The 20,052-nt window shown below is 39.9% G+C and overlaps 1 protein-coding gene across 2 annotated transcripts in view; it reads left to right on the plus strand.

Moving 5' to 3' along the window:
• CADM2 (cell adhesion molecule 2) overlaps positions 1–20,052 on the plus strand; it is a gene marked incomplete at both ends in the record, with an annotated part of 624,831 nt that overhangs the window by 514,513 nt on the left and 90,266 nt on the right. For both annotated transcript variants that reach the window (XM_079549178.1, XM_079549179.1), the window contains one exon: positions 12,983–13,073. In XM_079549178.1, coding sequence (XP_079405304.1) covers positions 12,983–13,073 — 91 coding nt within the window. The remainder of the gene's footprint in view (positions 1–12,982; positions 13,074–20,052) is intronic.

A 20,052-nucleotide genomic window follows, 5' to 3' on the forward strand; every position in this document is an offset into this window, starting at 1 on the left:
CTTGCACAAGGTACCAATTCACATGGTTACATGGTTGTTGGAATGGTCTGGAAACAGCCTGTAGGCAAGAGCAGGAAGGTGGAGGGGCTAATACGTTTTAATCCCTTTTGATAACGAGGCAAGTGTATGAGTTTTCCTGGAAAGCGGCAATTGCTAGCTATGCAGACAGCATTATATAGTAGCCCTCAGTAAGAAACCAGACTATGCAGCTGGGTGGGTTGTGTTGCTCTTTGAGACTCCCGTTAAAAATATTGCAGCAGATTAGGGCAAGACGAGAAGACTGTAGCAAGCCTTGCCAACCAAAGCAGAATTTCATATATGGCAAAAAAGCACCACCCATTTGTTCAGCAGGTGAGAATCCCCCTGTTATTCTTAGAAATCGCAACAAAATTTCTCTAGAGGAGATGAAAAGCCTCCTTCCAGTTCCTCTATCAAATGATCTGCCATCCATGACATGGATGTTATGCCATAGGTAGGGCCTGTCACACTGTGCTTTTTACTACGGACTGCCTGGAGCTTAAGAGAATATTTTCTGAACTGGAGAGTAGTTAATAAGACAGATTCCTTGTGTTGCTTAGAGTCCATGAAAGTAAAATCTGGCATTCATGGTAAGCTCACTGATCACAGTGGGAAGCACAGCTCTGTTACACAAGCATAGCTCTCTTCTCATATGGATACAACAGCATATTTCATACTAATGCATCAACTGCAGAATTACATTGTTAAACAAAGCTTTTTTTGTTAGTAGCAGTTTTAATGCTTTTTAAATCTCTGTCTGTTGGATAAAACAGCTTCTTGAAAAAAAAAAAGGCAATTAAAATCAGCAAAGCATTGTAAGAGCTTAAATAAGAAGGCAGTATCAATATTTTGGAAGGAAGGATTTGAATAGCACTTGTAGCACATCCTGATGTATTATGGGCACATCACTTTCTCTGACAAACCCAATTGATTTATTCTTCCCTCTCTGTACTGGTGTCTTTCCTATTACTTCTAACAGAATTTGCACACAACCAGTAAGTCTAACAAGGATCCCAGATTTCTTTAAAATAAACTCAGATTCTTAGTGCAGATGAAGAGGCGTTCATAACAGCATGAACTACAGAGAAAGAATTACCTTCAAAGAAAACACGTATCAGAATCAAAGTATGCCAGTGGAAGCCTAAGGTCAAATGATGTTAATGGGCTGTTTTCAATTATTTAGAACATGAAGAGGAAGAGGATTGCATTTGCTCTGTTTTTGAAATAGGCGCCTGATAATTTGCTTGCATGGAAAGTAATCAGATAGGAGAAAATCACTTTGGAGGCTTATTAATGTTTGCTTTAGTATTATATTGTGTGGAGGTGTGCATTTTTATTGGCAAATAGTGTTTGAAATACTGTGCCTGCTTTTCCCCCCTTCTTTCTACTATTCTAATTATGTCTGGCTCCTTTGGTATTGGCCACTCTTCCAAGTTCAAACAGTGTGAAAAATAAACACAAAATTTCCTGTATTTTTTAAGAAAAATTTAGACAGTATATATCACACTGATGTATAACATACATAGAGGAAGGAATCTCACAGATGGATTTTTCTTTTAGAACCCCCAAAGAATCGTAAACTAAAATAATTCAGATTATTAATCTTTTCTCTGCACTTTATATGTATTGAAAAATTGAAATGATTTGCTGCGGTGACGTGCGTCAGAGCAGGTAAGACTGCGCTGGGCAAGGGATCTCAACTAAAAGTCTGACCAAAAAAAAGCTCTTTTTAGGGCTAGTTTGAAGCTAGCAGTGGTGCCGCGCTGCTAGCGGGGATCTAGCAGCTTGTGGGCGGGATCTTGACTCGGCGGGGGCGGTGCTCTCTTTATCTCTGGGGCTTGACCTTGACCCATTTGTTGTGTGGATAAAAAGAGACCAGGGAGGGTGGGAGCCGGTTCCCGCCCACATAACACAAGCCAGAAGGTGTGGAAAGGTGCTCTGGCCACCTAGGGTGGAGGTAGTCAGTGTGTGAGGGCCACTAGCACTTCATTGCCCATTCATTAAGGCAGCAGTGAGGAGCAGAGGCTGTGTCTTGTGTCAGCAAGGGTGGGTGCTCTTGTCTTTTTCTCAGGTGACTGGCTCTCCTGTTTACACTGACACCCCCCCTTCAGTCATGGTCCTCACCAGGAAACGTGCTTCCCATGCGAAGACTGTGGCAACCCAGACAGAGGGTCTGCTTAATAATGTGGCGGTTCAGGTCTCTGGCTGCCGGGAGTGCCTCGGCCTGCTGCTGCCGGGGGAGGATGGGAAGGATGCCACTTGTGTGCGGTGTGAGCAGCTGGATGAGCTGCTCAACCTGGTGGTGGAGCTTAGGGAGGAGGTGGGTAGACTGCGGACCATCAGAGAGTGCGAGCGAGAGATTGACTGGTGGAGTGACTCTCTGCGAGAAAGGCGCAGAGATTGCACTACCCAGACGGAGAGAACAATGGACCCTCTCTCTCATTGTAGTCAAACAGGGAGGGACAGCTTGAGTGAAGATGAGGAATGGCAGCTGGTCTCATCCCGGCGTCGCAGGCAACCCCCAAGTTCTCGACCTACCTCGGTTCCCCTGATCCCTCTCTGTAATAGGTATGAAACCCTGAAGCCAGAGGGAGAGGTGACTGATGATAACGTGGGAGCACTGCCGCCAAGCTTGCCTAAGGTGAGGCGGTCAGCTCCGCGTTTAAAGACTGCCTCCTCCAAGAAAGAAAGGAGAGTGGTAGTTGTAGGTGACTCTCTTCTGAGAGGAACAGAGGGTCCAATATGTCGTCCTGACCCTACCCGTAGGGAGGTGTGCTGCCTTCCTGCGGCCCGGGTCAGGGATATTTCTAGAAAACTCCCCAGCCTTATCCGCCCCTCTGATTATTATCCTCTATTGATAGTTCAGGCCGGCAGTGATGAGATCCCTGTTAGAAGCCTGAGGATTATAAAAAATGATTTTAGGAGACTGGGGAAGTTAGTTGATGGAGCGGGCATACAAGCAGTGTTTGCCAGCATTCCCTTGGTGACAGGGATGAACGCTGAGATGACCAGGAAAAGCCATCTTATAAATGCATGGCTGAGAGGCTGGTGCAAGCGTAAAAATTTTGGATTCTTTGATCATGGGGTGGTCTACTCGGCATCTGGCCTGAGGTCTGATGGGAATTGCTTGTCTCCAAAAGGGAGACGGATACTTGCCCAGGAGCTGGCGGGACTTGTAGAGAGGGCTTTAAACTAGATAGGAAGGGGGAGGGGGATAAAGCCAGGCCTGCTAGAGAGCAGCCTGGGGAAGTGGTAGTGGGATTAGGTGAGAGGCGAGGGGCTCAGCTGAGGTGCGTCTACACTAATGCACGCAGCATGGGCAACAAACAAGAAGAGTTGGAAGCCATTGTGCAGCAGGCAAACTATGACCTAGTAGCCATAACGGAAACGTGGTGGGATTGCTCCCACGATTGGAGTGCTGCAATGGATGGCTATAAACTCTTCAGGAAAGATAGGCAAGGAAGGCGGGGTGGAGGTGTAGCTCTCTATGTTAGGGAATGCTTTTACGCTACTGAGATTATGACTGGGGATGATAATGTTGAATCCCGATGGGTAAAGATCAGAGGAAGGGCTGACAAGACAGGCACCCTGGTGGGCGTCTGTTATAGACCCCCAAATCAAGATGAAGAAACAGACGAGGTATTCTATAAGCAGCTGGCACAAGCTGCACAGTCGCCTGCCCTTGTCCTCATGGGCGACTTTAACTTCCCTGACGTATGCTGGGAGTACAGCACAGCACAGAGGAAGCAGTCTAGGAGGTTTCTGGAATGCGTAGAGGACAACTTCCTGATACAGCTGGTCGGAGAGCCCACGAGAGGAACTGCCCCACTAGACCTGCTGTTCACAAACAGGGAAGGTTTGGTGGGAGATGTGGAGGTTGGAGGCTGTCTTGGACAGAGTGATCATGAAATGATAGACTTCGTGATTCACGGTGGAGCCTGGAGGGGGAATAGTAATACTGCTACCTTGGACTTCAGGAGGGCGGACTTTGAATTGTTCAGGGGACTAATAGGGGGAGTCCCCTGGCATTCAGTCCTAGCAAGCAAAGGGGTCCAAGAGAGCTGGTTGCTCTTCAAAAAGGAAGTCTTAAGGGCGCAGGAGCAGGCAGTCCCCCTGAGCTGCAAAATGAGCCGGCGGGGAAGAAGACCGGCGTGGATGAATAGGGAGCTATTCCTGAGGCTCCGGGAGAAAAAGAGAATCTACCGCCTGTGGAAAGAGGGACAGGCCACTCAAAATGAATACAGGGAAGTTGTTAGGATGTGTAGAGGTGAAATCAGAAAGGCAAAAGCCCAGCTTGAATTTAACCTAGCTGCTGGTGTGAAAAGGAATAAGAAACTCTTTTATAAATACATTAACAGTAAGAGGAGGACAAAGGAGAATATCCACTCTTTGCTGGATGAGGCTGGGAATGTGACCACTGAGGATAAGGAAAAGGCGGAGGTTCTGAATGCCTTCTTTACGTCTGTCTTTAAAAGTCAGACCAGTTATCCTCAGGATACCCCTCTCTCTGACCTGGTAATCTCGGCCGGGGAGCACACTAACCCCCCTGCGATTCTGAAAGAAACAGTCAGAGACCTACTGCTCCAGCTGGACTGTCACAAGTCGATGGGGCCAGATGAGATCCACCCGAGAGTGCTGAGGGAACTGGCGGAGGTGATAGCCGAGCCGCTTTCCATCATCTGTCAGCGCTCCTTGTTGACTGGTGAGGTCCCAGATGACTGGAGGCTTGCCAATGTGACTCCCATTTATAAGAAAGGTCGTAAGGAGGATCCGGGGAACTACAGGCCTGTCAGCCTGACCTCGGTGCCAGGGAAGGTTATGGAGCAGATCGTCTTGAGGGAGATCATGCGGCATGTGCAGGGTGACCGGGGGATCAGGCCTAGCCAGCATGGGTTCATGAAGGGCAGGTCCTGTTTGACCAACCTGATCTCCTTCTATGATCTAGTGACCCATCTGGTGGATGAAGGAAAGGCTGTTGATGTGGTCTACCTAGACTTCAGCAAAGCCTTTGACACTGTCTCCCACAGCATTCTCCTGCAGAAGCTGGCAGTCAGAGGCTTGGATGGGTATACTCTTGGCTGGGTAAGGAGCTGGCTGGAGGGCCGGGCGCAGAGAGTGGTGGTGAATGGAGTCAAATCCAGCTGGCGACCGGTTGTGAGTGGTGTTCCGCAGGGGTCGGTGCTGGGGCCTGTCCTCTTCAATATCTTTATAGATGACCTCGATGAGGGCATCGAGTGCACCCTCAGTAAATTCGCAGATGACACCAAATTGGCTGGAAGCGTGGATCTGCCTGGGGGTAGCGACGCCCTACAGAGGGATCTGGACAGGCTGGAGAGCTGGGCTGGAGCCAATGGGATGAGTTTCAACAAGGCCAAATGCCGGGTCCTGCACTTCGGCCACAACAACCCCAGGCGACGCTACAGGCTTGGGGCGGTGTGGCTGGAGGACTGCGTAGAGGAAATGGACCTGGGGGTATTGATTGATGCTCGGCTGAACATGAGCCGACAGTGTGCCCAGGTGGCCAAGAAGGCCAATGGCATCCTGGCTTGCATCAGAAACAGTGTTGCAAGCAGGAGCAGAGAGGTGATTGTTCCCCTATATTCAGCACTCGTCAGGCCGCACCTCGAGTACTGTGTCCAGTTTTGGGCCCCTCACTGCAAGAAAGATATTGAGGCCCTGGAGCGTGTTCAAAGAAGGGCAACGAAGCTGGTGAGGGGTCTGGAGCACAGGCCATATGAGGAGAGGCTGAAGGAGCTGGGAATGTTCAGCCTGGAGAAGAGGAGGCTCAGGGGAGACCTTATTGCTCTCTATAACTTCCTGAAGGGAGGTTGTAGTGAGCTGGGGGTCGGCCTCTTCTCTCGTGTCATTAGTGATAGGACCAGGGGGAATGGTTTCAAGCTACGCCAGGGGAAATTCAGGCTGGACATGAGGAAGTATTACTTTTCAGAAAGGGTGGTCAGGCACTGGAATGGACTGCCCAGGGAGGTGGTGGAATCACCGACCCTGGGGGTGTTCAAGGAAAGACTGGATGTTGCGTTGAGGGACATGGTTTAGTAGGAGCTATTGGGAATAGGTGAACGGTTGGACTGGGTGATCTTTTAGGTCTTTTCCAACCTTAGTGATTCTATGATTCTATGATTCTATGAAACGTATATGTTACTGTCACCAAGTGTGGCAATTTTTCTGTGCCAGGTCTTTCAATTTCCTAAAGGCCAGAAAAAGTACATTCTCTTATTAAATGACAACAGTGAAAAACAGGAGAAATGTGATTTCTTCTTGATATTCTCATCCTCTTCCATAGAGCAAAATGAACCAACTTTCAGCTACTGATTGTTACTTGAGCAACGAGTAGCCTTTACTTATTACTGGATTGCTATCATCACAACAGAAACATGGAAGGCAGTTAGAAAGAGAATACATTTTACAAAATTGCTATATAACTTGCAGAACCATTAATGGACAATATTACAGGAGATAATCATTAAACTTTTGATCATCCAGAATTTTCTATTACACCATTTTCATTTGTAAAAGAGAACGGGGTAATAGAAAACTCCTATTTCTTGCAATAGACACATACAAACACCCAAGTACTTGAAAGTGCACTATACATGAAACAATAACATGCAAGTATAAATGCTCTAGCTTTATATATCTATATCACCAGTTTGGAAAAATTTATTCTTAATTTTGGGCTTCTGGCATTCTGATTGCGTTTAACAATTTCAATTTTATTTATTTATTTATTTATTTATTTATTTATTTATTTATTAATGCTTAGAATTTTTGAAATGTTGAAGATTTTGCCATCTTTGGTACTTAAAAAGCACATTCCTTGGCACTGGCTGAAAGGCTTTTGAATACATTTCACTAAAATGTTGTTACTTACAGCCTGAGAATGGATTTACCAGAGATACGTGATGCTAAGCACTGACAAAACTTTCAGTTAAGTATCCTAGGAATTATATAGGGAATATTAAAGTTGTATGGATTTTATTTTTAGGAGCATCCTAATCTAACTTGAGAAACTTTTTTTTTGTAATGTAAGCTAAATGAATGGCATATTCATTGTTACATTGGCACTGATTATAAGTAGGGGCAATGGCACTGCACTGAGTTACTTGGGGAATTGTAACGTGTGAAGAGAAATGAGTTAAGAATCTTTCTTCATAATGTGTCAGAAATTCATGATTTGTCCTAGGCCTTAGGTGTGAAAAAAAAAGCATTTTCATATTCTAAGAGAAATCTTAGTCCAGAACCGGAGTGGAAGGGAAACCTTTCAGTACCTGGTGGATTCCTGCTATTGCATGGGAAATCAATGAAGAAGTCAGCGTGCACTTTGACTCAGAGCAAAGTCTATCCAAACTCTGCAGGGGTGAATGTTCTAATCAGCAAATTAGTGTCAAATAAGTATTCTGCTGGATCTGCTTTACTTACTGCAAATACTTAATACTTTTTGGAGCAAAGGATCTCGTTGTTTTTCATAAATCACTGCATGGGCTCTAATAACTCATCTAAAGAACTATTCTTAGTGGACTAGTAAACATTTCCTAAAATCAAATTACCTGGAAGTGAGGCTTTATAGAAGTGGATTTCTAAGACTCAGGGGTCTAGCAGTCCCCCAAGATGAAGAATTTGAAAGTACAGGGCTTTGCTTCAGGGAATAGTAATACTGTCTCCCTAAGAAGGAAATACTACTTTTTTGTTCTACTTCGTGAAATGTGATTCTGTGTGATTCTGTGGTGAAATGTTAGACACGTTGAAAAATTTTAGGGGGCACCGGGCTTAAATTTATTCTTAAGTTATTGCACTTACTAAAAAATAAATAAATGAAAGTTTTAATTTAGCAGAAAATCAGGAGCCTTGACTTGGATCTACACAGTATTTCTTTGTAATACATTTTCTGCAGAGAAGAACCACTAAGACATTTTCTGATCCTCCTCTCACTGGAAGCACAGGGAAAGCTAAGCTTTAAGCAGTGTGATTTGCCTCTTAACAAAATGTGTAGTGAACTGTAGCGGCAAATATTGTTTATATTACAATCAAACATATATATCCCAATGTTCTCTAGTAAACACCATGATGCATGCATCTTGAGTCAGTGTATTTCTAACATTATTTTAATTCTGATGACCAGGAGGAGATCACTAAATTTTCTAGTCTTGAATTTACCTTTCAATAGTCATCTGTTAAAAGCCTCAAAGCATCAAAATCTATGTATTTCTCACATTGTAACATTAGGCAAGAAAAGAAGTGCTCTTTTCTAAGATTATAATTTCACTAACTGAAGATTGTTGCAGCAGGGAGAGACTGTTTGATGTCATAGCATAGTTACCATATTATTATCATGTTGCCTATTTACAAAATGATTTTTCTTCTGAAATCTGGTCATTTCCACAAACCTTTGGCTGATTAATGCCTAAGGATGAATAGAGATCATGCAGCATAGTAGTTACTCACCCAGTAACTGGAAGTTTCATGAAAAAAAGTATCCACAGAAGCTCTGATAGTCCAGCTTGTTAAGGACAGAGGAACCAAGGACTTCTGAAGTTACATAGCAAAACCAGGCTGAATTATTTCTAACGATCTTGGGAGCAAAAATAAGCTAGTAAGGATTCATTTTCCTATTCACTTGTTGACCTGCCTTATGATCTTAAACAAATTTACTTTCTTTTATGCATTCAGTTTCTGCATTTACCCTGTGATTGTCAAGGACTTACACAGAGGCTTTAATTTATCAGACAGGAATATTCAAGTGGCTTGTATGTGATCATATATGAAAAACTTTGTATGAAATAATTTATATGAAAATATTTAAACCTGCTTGCAACTTTATAACAGCTTTAGCGAATTAACTTTTCTTACTTCAAGCAATGCAAAAACGTCAAGTGCATTTTGAACAAAAAAGCCCAAATAAAACATTTAAACCTTGGAGATCTGATTAACTGCAAAGGTCTGGTGAGTGATAAGGACCACTTTTATTTTGAAAAGTTTTCAATGAAATTACATTAATCATTAAAACAGTTCTGTAAGATATTAACTTGCCATTAATTGCTGCTAAGAGGAAAACAAAAATTTTGTGCTAAAGCATTTAATTTCTTTATATATCAGATAACATTAATTACCTGAATAACTGAAATCAGTTTTCCAAATGCATTCACTAATTTTGTATGTGAGTGAATAAAGATTATATTGCTTGATTAAAAAATAGACAAGTCTCAAAGCTTTGAAATGGCTTCTCTGGTTTTGTGCAGAGAGATGTGCTCGGATCCTGGAAAAAAAAAAGAAATAGAATCACTCAGTGAAACTTTTGCCTTTAGTCTGAAAGAAGAAAGGCTGCATCTAAAAATTACATCTCTTAGTTTTATAGATAATCAGTGTTATACTCTAATTTCTAGCAAAAGGGCAGATTCTTGGCACATACGAGGTAGAAGATATCTTGCCATATGTCTAAAGATATGTTTGAGTCTCAGTTCACACTGGTGCTATCAATTGCAGCTCATAAGTACCTCATTATTCAAAATCAAGAAGGCTTGATTTGGGCCAAACATCTTTCACACTGTTGGAGTTACATGTGAATAAATGGGTCACTGAGAATTGAAACAAGTTCTTTTACACTTAAGGCTTGCTTTGTGATCTACACTCACACAAAATGCATTTTTTCTTAGAGTGGGGATTTTTTTAGTCTTTTTGGAATATTTTTCTCCTCCATAATGTCCTTAGAGCTCAGAATAAATCCATATTTATGGGTACTGGTAAGAAGTTTTAGTCATAACTCCTAGAATTCTGTTTTAAACACCAGTCTACAGTATTTTAAGTATTTTATTTATAATAACTTACTGGGCCAAATCCTGAAAAGATGCAAATTATTAGTTTTTTCTAAGGTTTGAATGAATAAATTGGGATGCTTCTACTGACTTAGTGGAGAAGCAGTGGAAGATCTGACCCACAGTATAACCCTTGAACCTCCTTCAGTTATTTGTTTTAAGTGCAAAAGGAGATAATGTGTTGGGTTTTTTTAAAACGTACCTACAAATAAAAACCTGACAAGCATATCTGAAAATAAGCCTTCATCTTGCATTACATTACAGTTTCTCTTTCTTACCGTTTTCATTTATTTATTTTGGACTTTGTTTCCTGGTGGTAGAAGTATTTTCTGAAGGTTAGGTAATATTCATATTGCTATGATTAACAGTTATGGGTGAAACAGTTAAAGTCTGGTGTATTGATAAAGTACATTCAGACATCAAATGGTTCTAAAACAAGTGGTCCTAACAGGAGGAAATATTTTAAAACAGAGCATTTTATGTTCTGGAAATACCCCAATTTGCAGGCAATCTTTATATTTGTTAAAATAGCATTTTTAGGTTAGTTTTGAGGAAGCTTTTGACTTGGTCTTAAAAGTTTTCTCCTTGTAAGTGCATGCTTTAATTCTGCAGAGAAATCAAGGAAAACATAAAAAATATAAGTGGGAAGACTAACGCTCAGAAACAATCAAAATAGGCTGGATGTGGCTCTGGGCAGTCTGGTCTTGTGGCTGGTGACCCTGCACATAGGAGGGGGTTGAGACTAGATGATCTTTGAGATCCTTTTTCAATCCAGGCCTTCTATGATTCTATGATTCTATGAAAATAGAATATCAACTATTTTTTTTTTTAGAGGACTGATAATAAAGTACAGAAGTTGTGAAGTGTAAGCTTTCCTAAAAACTGTGTATTGGATTAATTGCTGTGTTTCCTGTTTTAAAGGAACAATCAATTAGTGTACAATAAGCAGGGAAAGATCAAAAGAGTATTATTTCCCATATTATCTTACAGTTCATTAGAAACATAAGACTTTTCTTGTCCTGTTAGTAAGTTCTCTTTACAGGCGCATGAAGAACAGAGCACTATCTGGAGCACTAAATAAATCAGGAATGGAAACTTTGAGTAAGGAAAAACAGCACAGCACTGATCCATGCAAATATAAGTTTAATTGTTTGAAATCCCCTCTCTGGGTCATTTACATTAATGTGTGAAATGCTGATCATCTGTTCAATATAAACCAGTAATGCTAGCTAGCTGAACCTTTAATTTCTTTTTTCACTTGCAGCAATCATGATTACTTCCATAAAAGTTCAGTTCCCTTTCAAGTTTTTTTGGAAATGTCTTGATCTCATTGCATTAGTTGTCTCAGTACTTCAGTTAAAGTCTTCACATATTGCTATCTGATAATAATTTGTTCCTCTGGTCCAGTGCATAGTGAAGAGGGTAATACATTAATCTCCTACAACACCACTAAAATTGCAGAAGTACTTGATGCCCTGATTTATTTAGGCACTTGAGATCAGTGCCATAAGCATGAACTAAAAGTGAAGCAAATGCCTGCGTGACCTGTGCAGGATTAGTCACCTGCAAAATGGTTTCCAGGGTTCATAACAAAGCCAAACTTTTGAAAAAGATTTGTTTCTGGTGTAAGGTTGGAGCAGCTGAAATCTAAACGGTGTTGACAGTGCTTTCAGTGGAATTATGACAAGTGTACACTAAGCCCCTTTTCTTGTCTTGTACCATAGTGATTCATTATGATATGTCAAAAATGAAAGCCAAAGATAGAAAAAGTTTTTGCCATTTTGTTTATACCATTTAGTATTTAATAGAACTGTTAGCATCACAATAAGAAATAATACTATAACAGCATATCACATTTTGTTTGATTTTGTAGTGTCATGCTATCTTGCCTTTCATATTTTCTTGATAACAGGTTATTTGTCTTCTCCCTGCTACCCCACTACTAAAACAATAGGAATTGCAAACTGAATGAAATAAAAGTTGGATAGACCTAGATTTTCAGGGTAAATACTTTTTTTTTTGGTGGTTTTTTTTTTTGTTTGTTTGTTTTTTTGTTGTTGTTGTTTTGTTTTGTTTTTTGTTTTTTTGTGTTTTTTTGTTTTTTTTTTTGGTAGCATAGAGGAAACTATACAGGAAACAAAGGGCTGTATTTTCCTTTTGAGTATGAAAGATTTCCTTACTATTATTTTCATCTCTTTTTTCCTTTTCTTAAGGAAAAAATACTATGCATGTAAATGTTTATTTCTATATGGCCTTGCTTCTCCTTAAAATAGGTCCCCTTTAATTCATATAAAATATTTTCTTTGTGAGAGTGTATTCTTGCAAACCAGATGGCAAACTGTTTTACAAGTTAAAGATTTACTACAAATATTTTATTCAGGTTTAATTCACAGTTTTTTATTGTATATTGTTTTGAAGTCACAACTATAAATCAATTCCATTACGTGGAAGTAATACTTATAAGATTTTTGGACAGATTGAAAGTTTTTCTATAGAGCTTTTCATTGGTATTTGAAACATTCTTTTTGAAAAAAAAAAAAAAAAGTCAAATGGAAAAAAAAAAAAGAAGTTCTGTTTTAGGGACAACATTATTGCAATTTAGAAATAATATCCTGTAAAATGCCCATAACAAAGTATTTTATCTGAAAGCCCATTGTAGCTTTCTTATTATGGTTTCAAGCTTTTGCAAAAGTAAAACTGTTCTTATTAAAATGTATATTATTGTATCATACCCTTAATAGCAGCATTCCATCATATCTACCTATAAATAGACAAAGAAACAATTGCCCAGAGTATTTGCTATTCACTGTTAGATATTACACTTTGGAATACTCCTAGGGAGCAATTGCACTGAATGTAGAAAGAAAAAAAAAAGGTTATTTCTTTGGAGTAAAAACAAGCTTTCTATCTGTGTTTCCTTGGAATATAAAAATTTACGGTTGGTCAATTTTGCTTACATTGGTCAATTTTGTTGCCTTCCTGAGGACAATGAAAACTGTGCAAGTGTTCAAATAAAAGCATATACAAGTCTAAATTAAATCTAGGATGTAGTCTTTAGTAAGCAGAGAATAATGTACTCATGGATAATCTTTTTTCTCATGTATATCAACAAGATGTCTGTTTTCTTTTCTTTCTAGATACACCTTTAGTTAAAATCATTTCTTCTAATTCGTGGCCTGAAGAAGGACAATCTATAATTTTGACTTGTGAATCCAAAGGAAAACCAGTGTAAGTTATTTAACAAGTTATGTGTTCTGTTATTTTCTTTATTCTGCTGTGATTGCAATCTTCAGCTTCAGAAATATGGTCTTTTTGTCTCGTCCTGGGGTGTACTATAATGTCTGCCATAGAAAACCCTTGAAGCCTGTCTTCATTAAGTATCTATAGAACATCAGTCTTTTACTTTGTCATTTATTTTAGTTTTCAGGAAGAATTCCAGCTGTGAGATATATATTTTTTTTCAGACAGGTATATCAACCTGAAAGGAGTGCAGGCTTTAATCAGCCACTGTTTACATCACTGAACTGATGATAAGAGAGAAAATGTCTCATGAAAATCTTCCCACATCAACTAGCCTAACAGAAAATATATTTAAATTTCTGGACACTTTCACTGTCATTTATAAGGAAATTTGAAGTGTAATGGTATGTGCAAGTTGGCTACTGATTTCTGCTGGAATTTTAAAAGATGTACCCTGGTCTGAGAATATGAATTGTTTACTTGGAAACAAGCATCTTTGCTACCAATATTTTTAAGGACACATCTGCAAAGATTGACTCTTGCACAAAAGCTACTATTTAAATCAACCTCGTTTAAAAAATAAAAAGTAAAGAATTGTATCCAATAAGCTGTTATATACTTACCCATGAAGGAACATAAATAATCAAGTTGGTTAGAATTAAGTTAATATGAATCAAGTTTCTTGAATACTAACCTATTGCTTAAAAAATCAATGTGTAGTGTTACATGAAAGGGTAACATACAATTTTAGAATGGTCTTTAAAATAATAGTGCAATCATGTTCCTAGAAAAAGGTGAAAATCATGTATCAAAATCCTGGTAGCAAAAGGCAGAATTTCTCCTTTTTGCAATTTTAATGGTTTAACGGAATTTTTTGACATAGTCAAAGCCCAAAATCATCTTCAGATGATGTCAAGCATTTATGGTGATTTTTCTTTTGTTAACCTCTTAATTTTGTTAGGCATCATCTAAATTATCTAAATACTTTTCTTTTATTTATTACAAGCCTGTATTGTTTTAAAGTAACTCCTGAGCTGATCAGCACAGCAACTAGAACATGCTTCTGCCCTACTTTAGACCAGGATGATAGTGTTCCTTCATATGAATCTTACATGGTACTCAATGCAACTGGTTGTCAGTGTACCTATGTACTTCTGAATTACTATATGCTTTTGAGATACCTGTGTACATATCTCACAAAATTCAGGTGCAACTACATCTTGCATTTAGAATATATTTGAAGGAGAATAAATTTACATAAATTTACCCTCGAGCATTCCCTTAGGTATCAAGTGGTACAGAGTCTCTGACCCTGTTGTTTTCAATTTCAGCAAAAGATGTACAAGTGTTTAATTTTAGGAAAAAGATCAGCACCAATTGCTCTGAATACACAACTGGCTAAACTGGCTAGTTTTTAGGATTTTCCTCATCTCTGTATTTACCACATAATGTAACAGGTTACAGCTACATGCAGAGATCTCTATGTAGCACATTGACTTCAGGGCTTCTAGCCCCAGGTGCTTGATTTTCACTATTCATTTAACATTCACCATAAGGATAAAAACTTAGAAATAAGGCAGTCATTACAAAATTTTAATTAACTGTTGTTTGTTTCGGGGGACGACCGGTTTGGTCCTTCATATCTGGAGTCTTAACACCCTAAGTAAACTTGGAGGCTATACTTCTTCTTTTTGAGCTTTCTGGTTTTGTGAGATAGATATCTGGAGAGTTGGACAGTTGGATGGAGTTGGTGAGGGCTGTTGGAAATAGTAACAACTAAGTGTCTTGCTCCTGCAGTTTCAGATACTTACGGATATTGGAAGAGGCATTATACTTCTCAGAATTTTAAGCTATAGAAATGATCTCAACTGTCATTAAAAATTGGTATCATAGATATTTACATCTGAACTGCTCTTATCTCTCCAGTGACTGCATGGAATTTAGACACCTGACTAAGATGACTATGAGGGCTGCTCTGAAAGTAACGCCTCCTATTTTATTATGTTGTCTGACGACTTCAGAGGCAGATATTGGTGGCATGGCAGTAGTGGTTGAACCTTCCTGTCAATATTTCATTCCATGTTGTTGCCAAGTGACAGATGGCAGCAGAGGGAAAGTCTGACAAAATGGTATCTGACATGGAAATGCATATGGAGCAAAGGTGTATCATTGAATTCCTCCATGAGGAAATAATGACAACCACTGATATTCACTGACACTTGCTGAATGTTTCTGGAGACCGAACACTGGATGTGAGCACAGTGAGGCAGTGGGTGGTGCATTTCAACAGTGGCAACAGTAACAGTGTGTCACCTTCAACAGTGCAGATTTTTAAGAGCACATTGTGCAGGCTCTTGTTCATCTCTGGCAAAAGTGCATAGCTAATGGTGACGACTGTGACAAAAAATAGCATACTGTAGCTGAAAATGCTCTCTATCAAATAATGTTTTTGTGTTCTTTGTATCTATTCTAGTTTGCATGGAAATAAATAGGAGACATTACTTTCAGAGCAACCTACATATCTGCATTTTGAGATGCTGAAGATAGAAGTCTAAGTATAGATACCTATATAGAAAAAATTGTATATCTCTGTTTATTTTTTTAGATGCATACTACTCTTTATCTATGACTTAAAACCAGTTTTTTCCTAGTCTTCATTGAAATTTCTTTCACATGCTAAAAATACTAGACTGTTAAAAAAAAAAAAACAGTTTAGTTACTTGGTTTTTGTCAAGACACCAGTTTTTCTTGGTAATTTCTGTAGGATGTAAAAAGAGTAGGAAACTTTTATGTTTTAGCCTCACATATAGGATTTTTTATTAATACGTCAATATTATAGATATTTCTCATATGTTACTATTTGGAAATACTAGTAAAAAAAAACAATGATTAGAATGGAGATTCTATTGAGATGCCTATAGATTTTATTTTTTTTTTTTAATTTTTGTTTAAAAGAAAACTTAGTTGTAACCATAAATGGTTCAACTGAAAATATTATATGTGCTTTTGAGAGGTGAGCCAAATAAAAATTACACCATAGAACTATCCAGGCAGGGCACCTCTGTGTGGTAGCCTTTGGGGCACAAATATTTTGTTCTCATAAATGCAGTTCAAATTGTTCGTACCACAAGAATTGCCAATTTCAGCAATTCTGTATTGCTTCATTAGGTCAGTCTTTCACTGCACAGAGCAGTAATAAATAAGCACTCTCACGGGAGCAGTTTCCAGTTGCTTAGCATGAGAAACGGTAAAGTCATACTCCCATCCTTCCTTCTTACCTACAGGAAAGAAATTGGAGAAGTCCATAGAGTCCAAATATGTCTGTCAGATGATTAGTGATGAACAGTGGACTTCATGGAGAGCTCAAAGCAGGCTTTGGTCCATCGTAGACATTTATACATCATGAGTGAACTTCTATCAACTGTCTTCTGACAGCTCTTCTGTTTCTTGTAGGTGGCAGTGACTCATACCAGTAAATTAATACTTATTACCTCTACATTTCTCATTATTCAGTTTTCATAAGAATGATCACAGAATCACAGAATCACAGAATTGTAAGGGTTGGAAGGGACCTCCAGAGATCATTGAGTCCAACCCCCCTGCCAAAGCAGGTTCCCTACACCAGGTCGCACAGGTAGGCATCCAGGCAGGTCTTGAACATCTCCAGAGAAGGAGACTCCACCACCTCCCTGGGCAGCCTGTTCCAGTGCTCCGTCACCCTCACTGTAAAGAAGTTCTTGTGCATGTTTGTGCGGAACTTCCTATGCTGCAGTTTCCAGCCATTTCCCCTTGTCCTGTCTCCACTCACCACTGAAAACAGTCTGGCCTCGCCATTCTGCCCCCCACACCTTAGATATTTATAGACCTGGATCAGGTCCCCTCTCAGTCTTCTCTTCCCAAGGCTGAACAGACCCAGTTCACTCAGCCTTTCCTCATAGGAGAGATGCTCCAGGCCCTTCACCATCTTCGTGGCCCTCCGCTGGACTCTTTCCAAGAGATCCCTGTCTTTTTTGTACTGGGGAGCCCAGAACTGGACGCAGTACTCCAGATGAGGCCTCACCAGGGCAGAGTAGAAGGGGAGGATCACCTCCCTCGACCTGCTGGACACGCTCTTTTTAATGCACCCCAGTAAGCCATTGGCCTTTTTGGCCACAAGGGCACCCTGCTGGCTCATGGCCAACCTGTCATCCACCAGGACACCCAGGTCCGTTTCCGCAGAGCTCCCCTCCAGCAGGTCATCCCCCAACCTGTACCGGTGCATGGAATTATTCCTCCCCAGATGCAAGACTCTACACTTGCTTTTGTTAAACCTCATCCGGTTTTTTTCTGCCCAGCTCTCCAGCCTATCCAGGTCTTGCTGAATGGCAACACAGCCTTCAGGCGTGTCAGCCAATCCTCCCAACTTCGTATCATCAGCAAACTTGCTGAGGGTGGCCATTATCCCCTCATCAAGGTCATCAATGAAGATGTTGAACAAGACCGGACCCAGCACAGACACCTGAGGAACACCGCTGGTTACAGGCCTCCAACCGGACTCTGCACCACCAACAACGACCCTCTGCGCTCTGCCAGTCAGCCAGTTCTCAACCCACCTCACTGTCCACTCATCTATCCCACACTTCCTCAGCTTAGTTATAAGGATGTCGTGGGGGACAGTATCAAATGCCTTGCTGAATGATGTTAGACATGACAATGCCAAAAGAATGAAGCAGGGCTGTGGCTGTGGTGACATTCACGATACTGATGGCTGCTTCAGAGCACTCCTTTCCTAAAAGAGAATGGCAGAATGAAGCTAAATCTGGAGAGTTTTTGCCACATCCTAGCTGTCCCCATGCTTTTCTTTGCATTGATTCTATCCCTTAAATTATGTGCATCAGAGGTATCCTCTTAGTCAAAGCTACACAGTCCTAAGGAAAAGCCCTACCTCACTTACTGTTTTGTTTAAAGTGACATCTCTGGGAAATCAGCTGCCCTTCCAGAACATCCTCCAGACATTTATCAGAGAGGTGGGGAACAACAAGTTGTGAGAATGGGAGAAGGAAGGTCCTCCTAAGGCATTATGAAAATTTGTCCTGACCAGCGGATGGCCACAGCTATGGAAGCCTCAGACACTTGAACGTGTGGAATTAGACCAAACTCCAAGTTTGCTGGTTGTTAAGAATAGATTTGTGTAATCTCTCATTTCTGGTCTTTAAGCAGATACAGCATTGTTGGAACAGGACTTCTGAGAGTGATGTAATGGGGAGAAGAGTACGAGGATGTGTGTGAGAGGGTGTAGAGGAAAATGAAAGACAGGGCAGCCATTTTGAATGATCCGGTAAAGCAAAATGTGATCACCAAAGAGGAGAGACGCAATTTCTGTAACTGCTGACTTTCCATGTCTATTCATTACTGTGAGGACGAAGTCAACCTTGCTTCTGACTAGGGTCCAGTGCTTATTAATATTAGAAGAATTATTTTGGAAACAAAATTCTGGGTAAACATTGTATTACTGTTATATGTATTATGTAATTATTACATGTTTAAGATATTATAGTAGAGTTTATAAAAAGAGTGGGCTATTTTCTTGCCTGTTCTGCAGTGGTTTTGCAGAGGCAGACTGTGAGAGGGGTTACTGAAGTGTCACACAGATTGTTATGTGTTCTGCGACAGTTCCCTCTGGAATATGTGTTGTGGATGAAGCAGTTTCAAGCAGAGGTCAGATACCTCAGAGGTGCTGAGGGGGTTCCTGCAAGTTCCATCACTTCTTGAGTTTGCCCCTGGGGGTTCTGATGTGACATGTTTCATTACACCAGTCCCACATGGTGTAGATGAAATTACTGCTCACAGTGTCAGAATGGGAATGGTGAGATAGTGAGACTTCCTCACACAGTGCTTCTGGAAAGATATCTCTTATGTCTGCTTGCAACTCTGGCTAAGTTCATTGCTTGCAGGATCCAGTATAAAAACTTGAGTGTTTTCTGAAAAGTTTAAGTTGCAAGTGTTGTTGCAGACCTCTAGATTGGATGATGTTCTGGTCTAGCTAATATACTACTTGTGGCATCAGTTATGGGCAGCAGTGGAAGTCTAGTGTTTAGAATATTATATGTATATATACATATAAAGAGTTGACACTCTCAATTAAAATTTTTGATGGTGTAAAGAAAAAATAAACACACTCATCAGTTTACCACAGATTGTTTTTAAGCAGACTTTATAAACTACACTCACTGTAGAAATGCAAGACTTAGTTATTGGTTTGATCAGCTGATTGACAATTTTAATAATAATAACATTTTTGGCTATTACAGACATTTCTCTGTGTAACTTAGGTCAAAACTGCAGGTGTCACCTTATAGTTGACACTACTATTCAACAGCATTTCTCTCTGTAAGAGAGGTACAACTGTATAGTTTCAGAGCAAATGAAAGTTAATCATTTATCTTCTCAGTCCTTATAGCTATCTTACCTAGCTCAAAATTTTAATGAATCCCCAAAAAGTTGTCGAGTTATAATATTTTGGTAAAAAATCTTGCTTGATACATCTGTAAAATGTCAGAATCCCTTTTTAATTTATTTCTTTTTTAAGCACAATACAGTTTTATCTAGTTTATGTTTATTTTCCAAAGAAGAATATTTAATTAAGCTCTAGAAATCACAAATATCCTGATGAACTCATATGCAATGTTTAGAATTTTCTGTAGTCCTATTGTCTCACAATATTTTGAAAACATTGAAATAAAAATAGCTGCAAAAAAAAAAAAAAAATGAAGAATGCAATGATCATTCACACTGTTGTCTGTGCTTAAAAAGGTTTTAAAAGGCAGTGTTTTTTTCTTGTCACAAGTTGTAGCTTCTACACAACATTACATCTGAACAGTATGGCCTACTGACTTCACACTGCTCCAGAGGAGAACTCAAAAGTGCCCTATAGTGGTAGAAAGGTTCAATATTAGTATTCTTAGTCATTGCTTTCTCCAAAGCATGC

Source organism: Tetrao urogallus, assembly GCF_951394365.1.
Source record: "Tetrao urogallus genome assembly, chromosome: 1".
NCBI lineage: Eukaryota > Metazoa > Chordata > Aves > Galliformes > Phasianidae > Tetrao > Tetrao urogallus.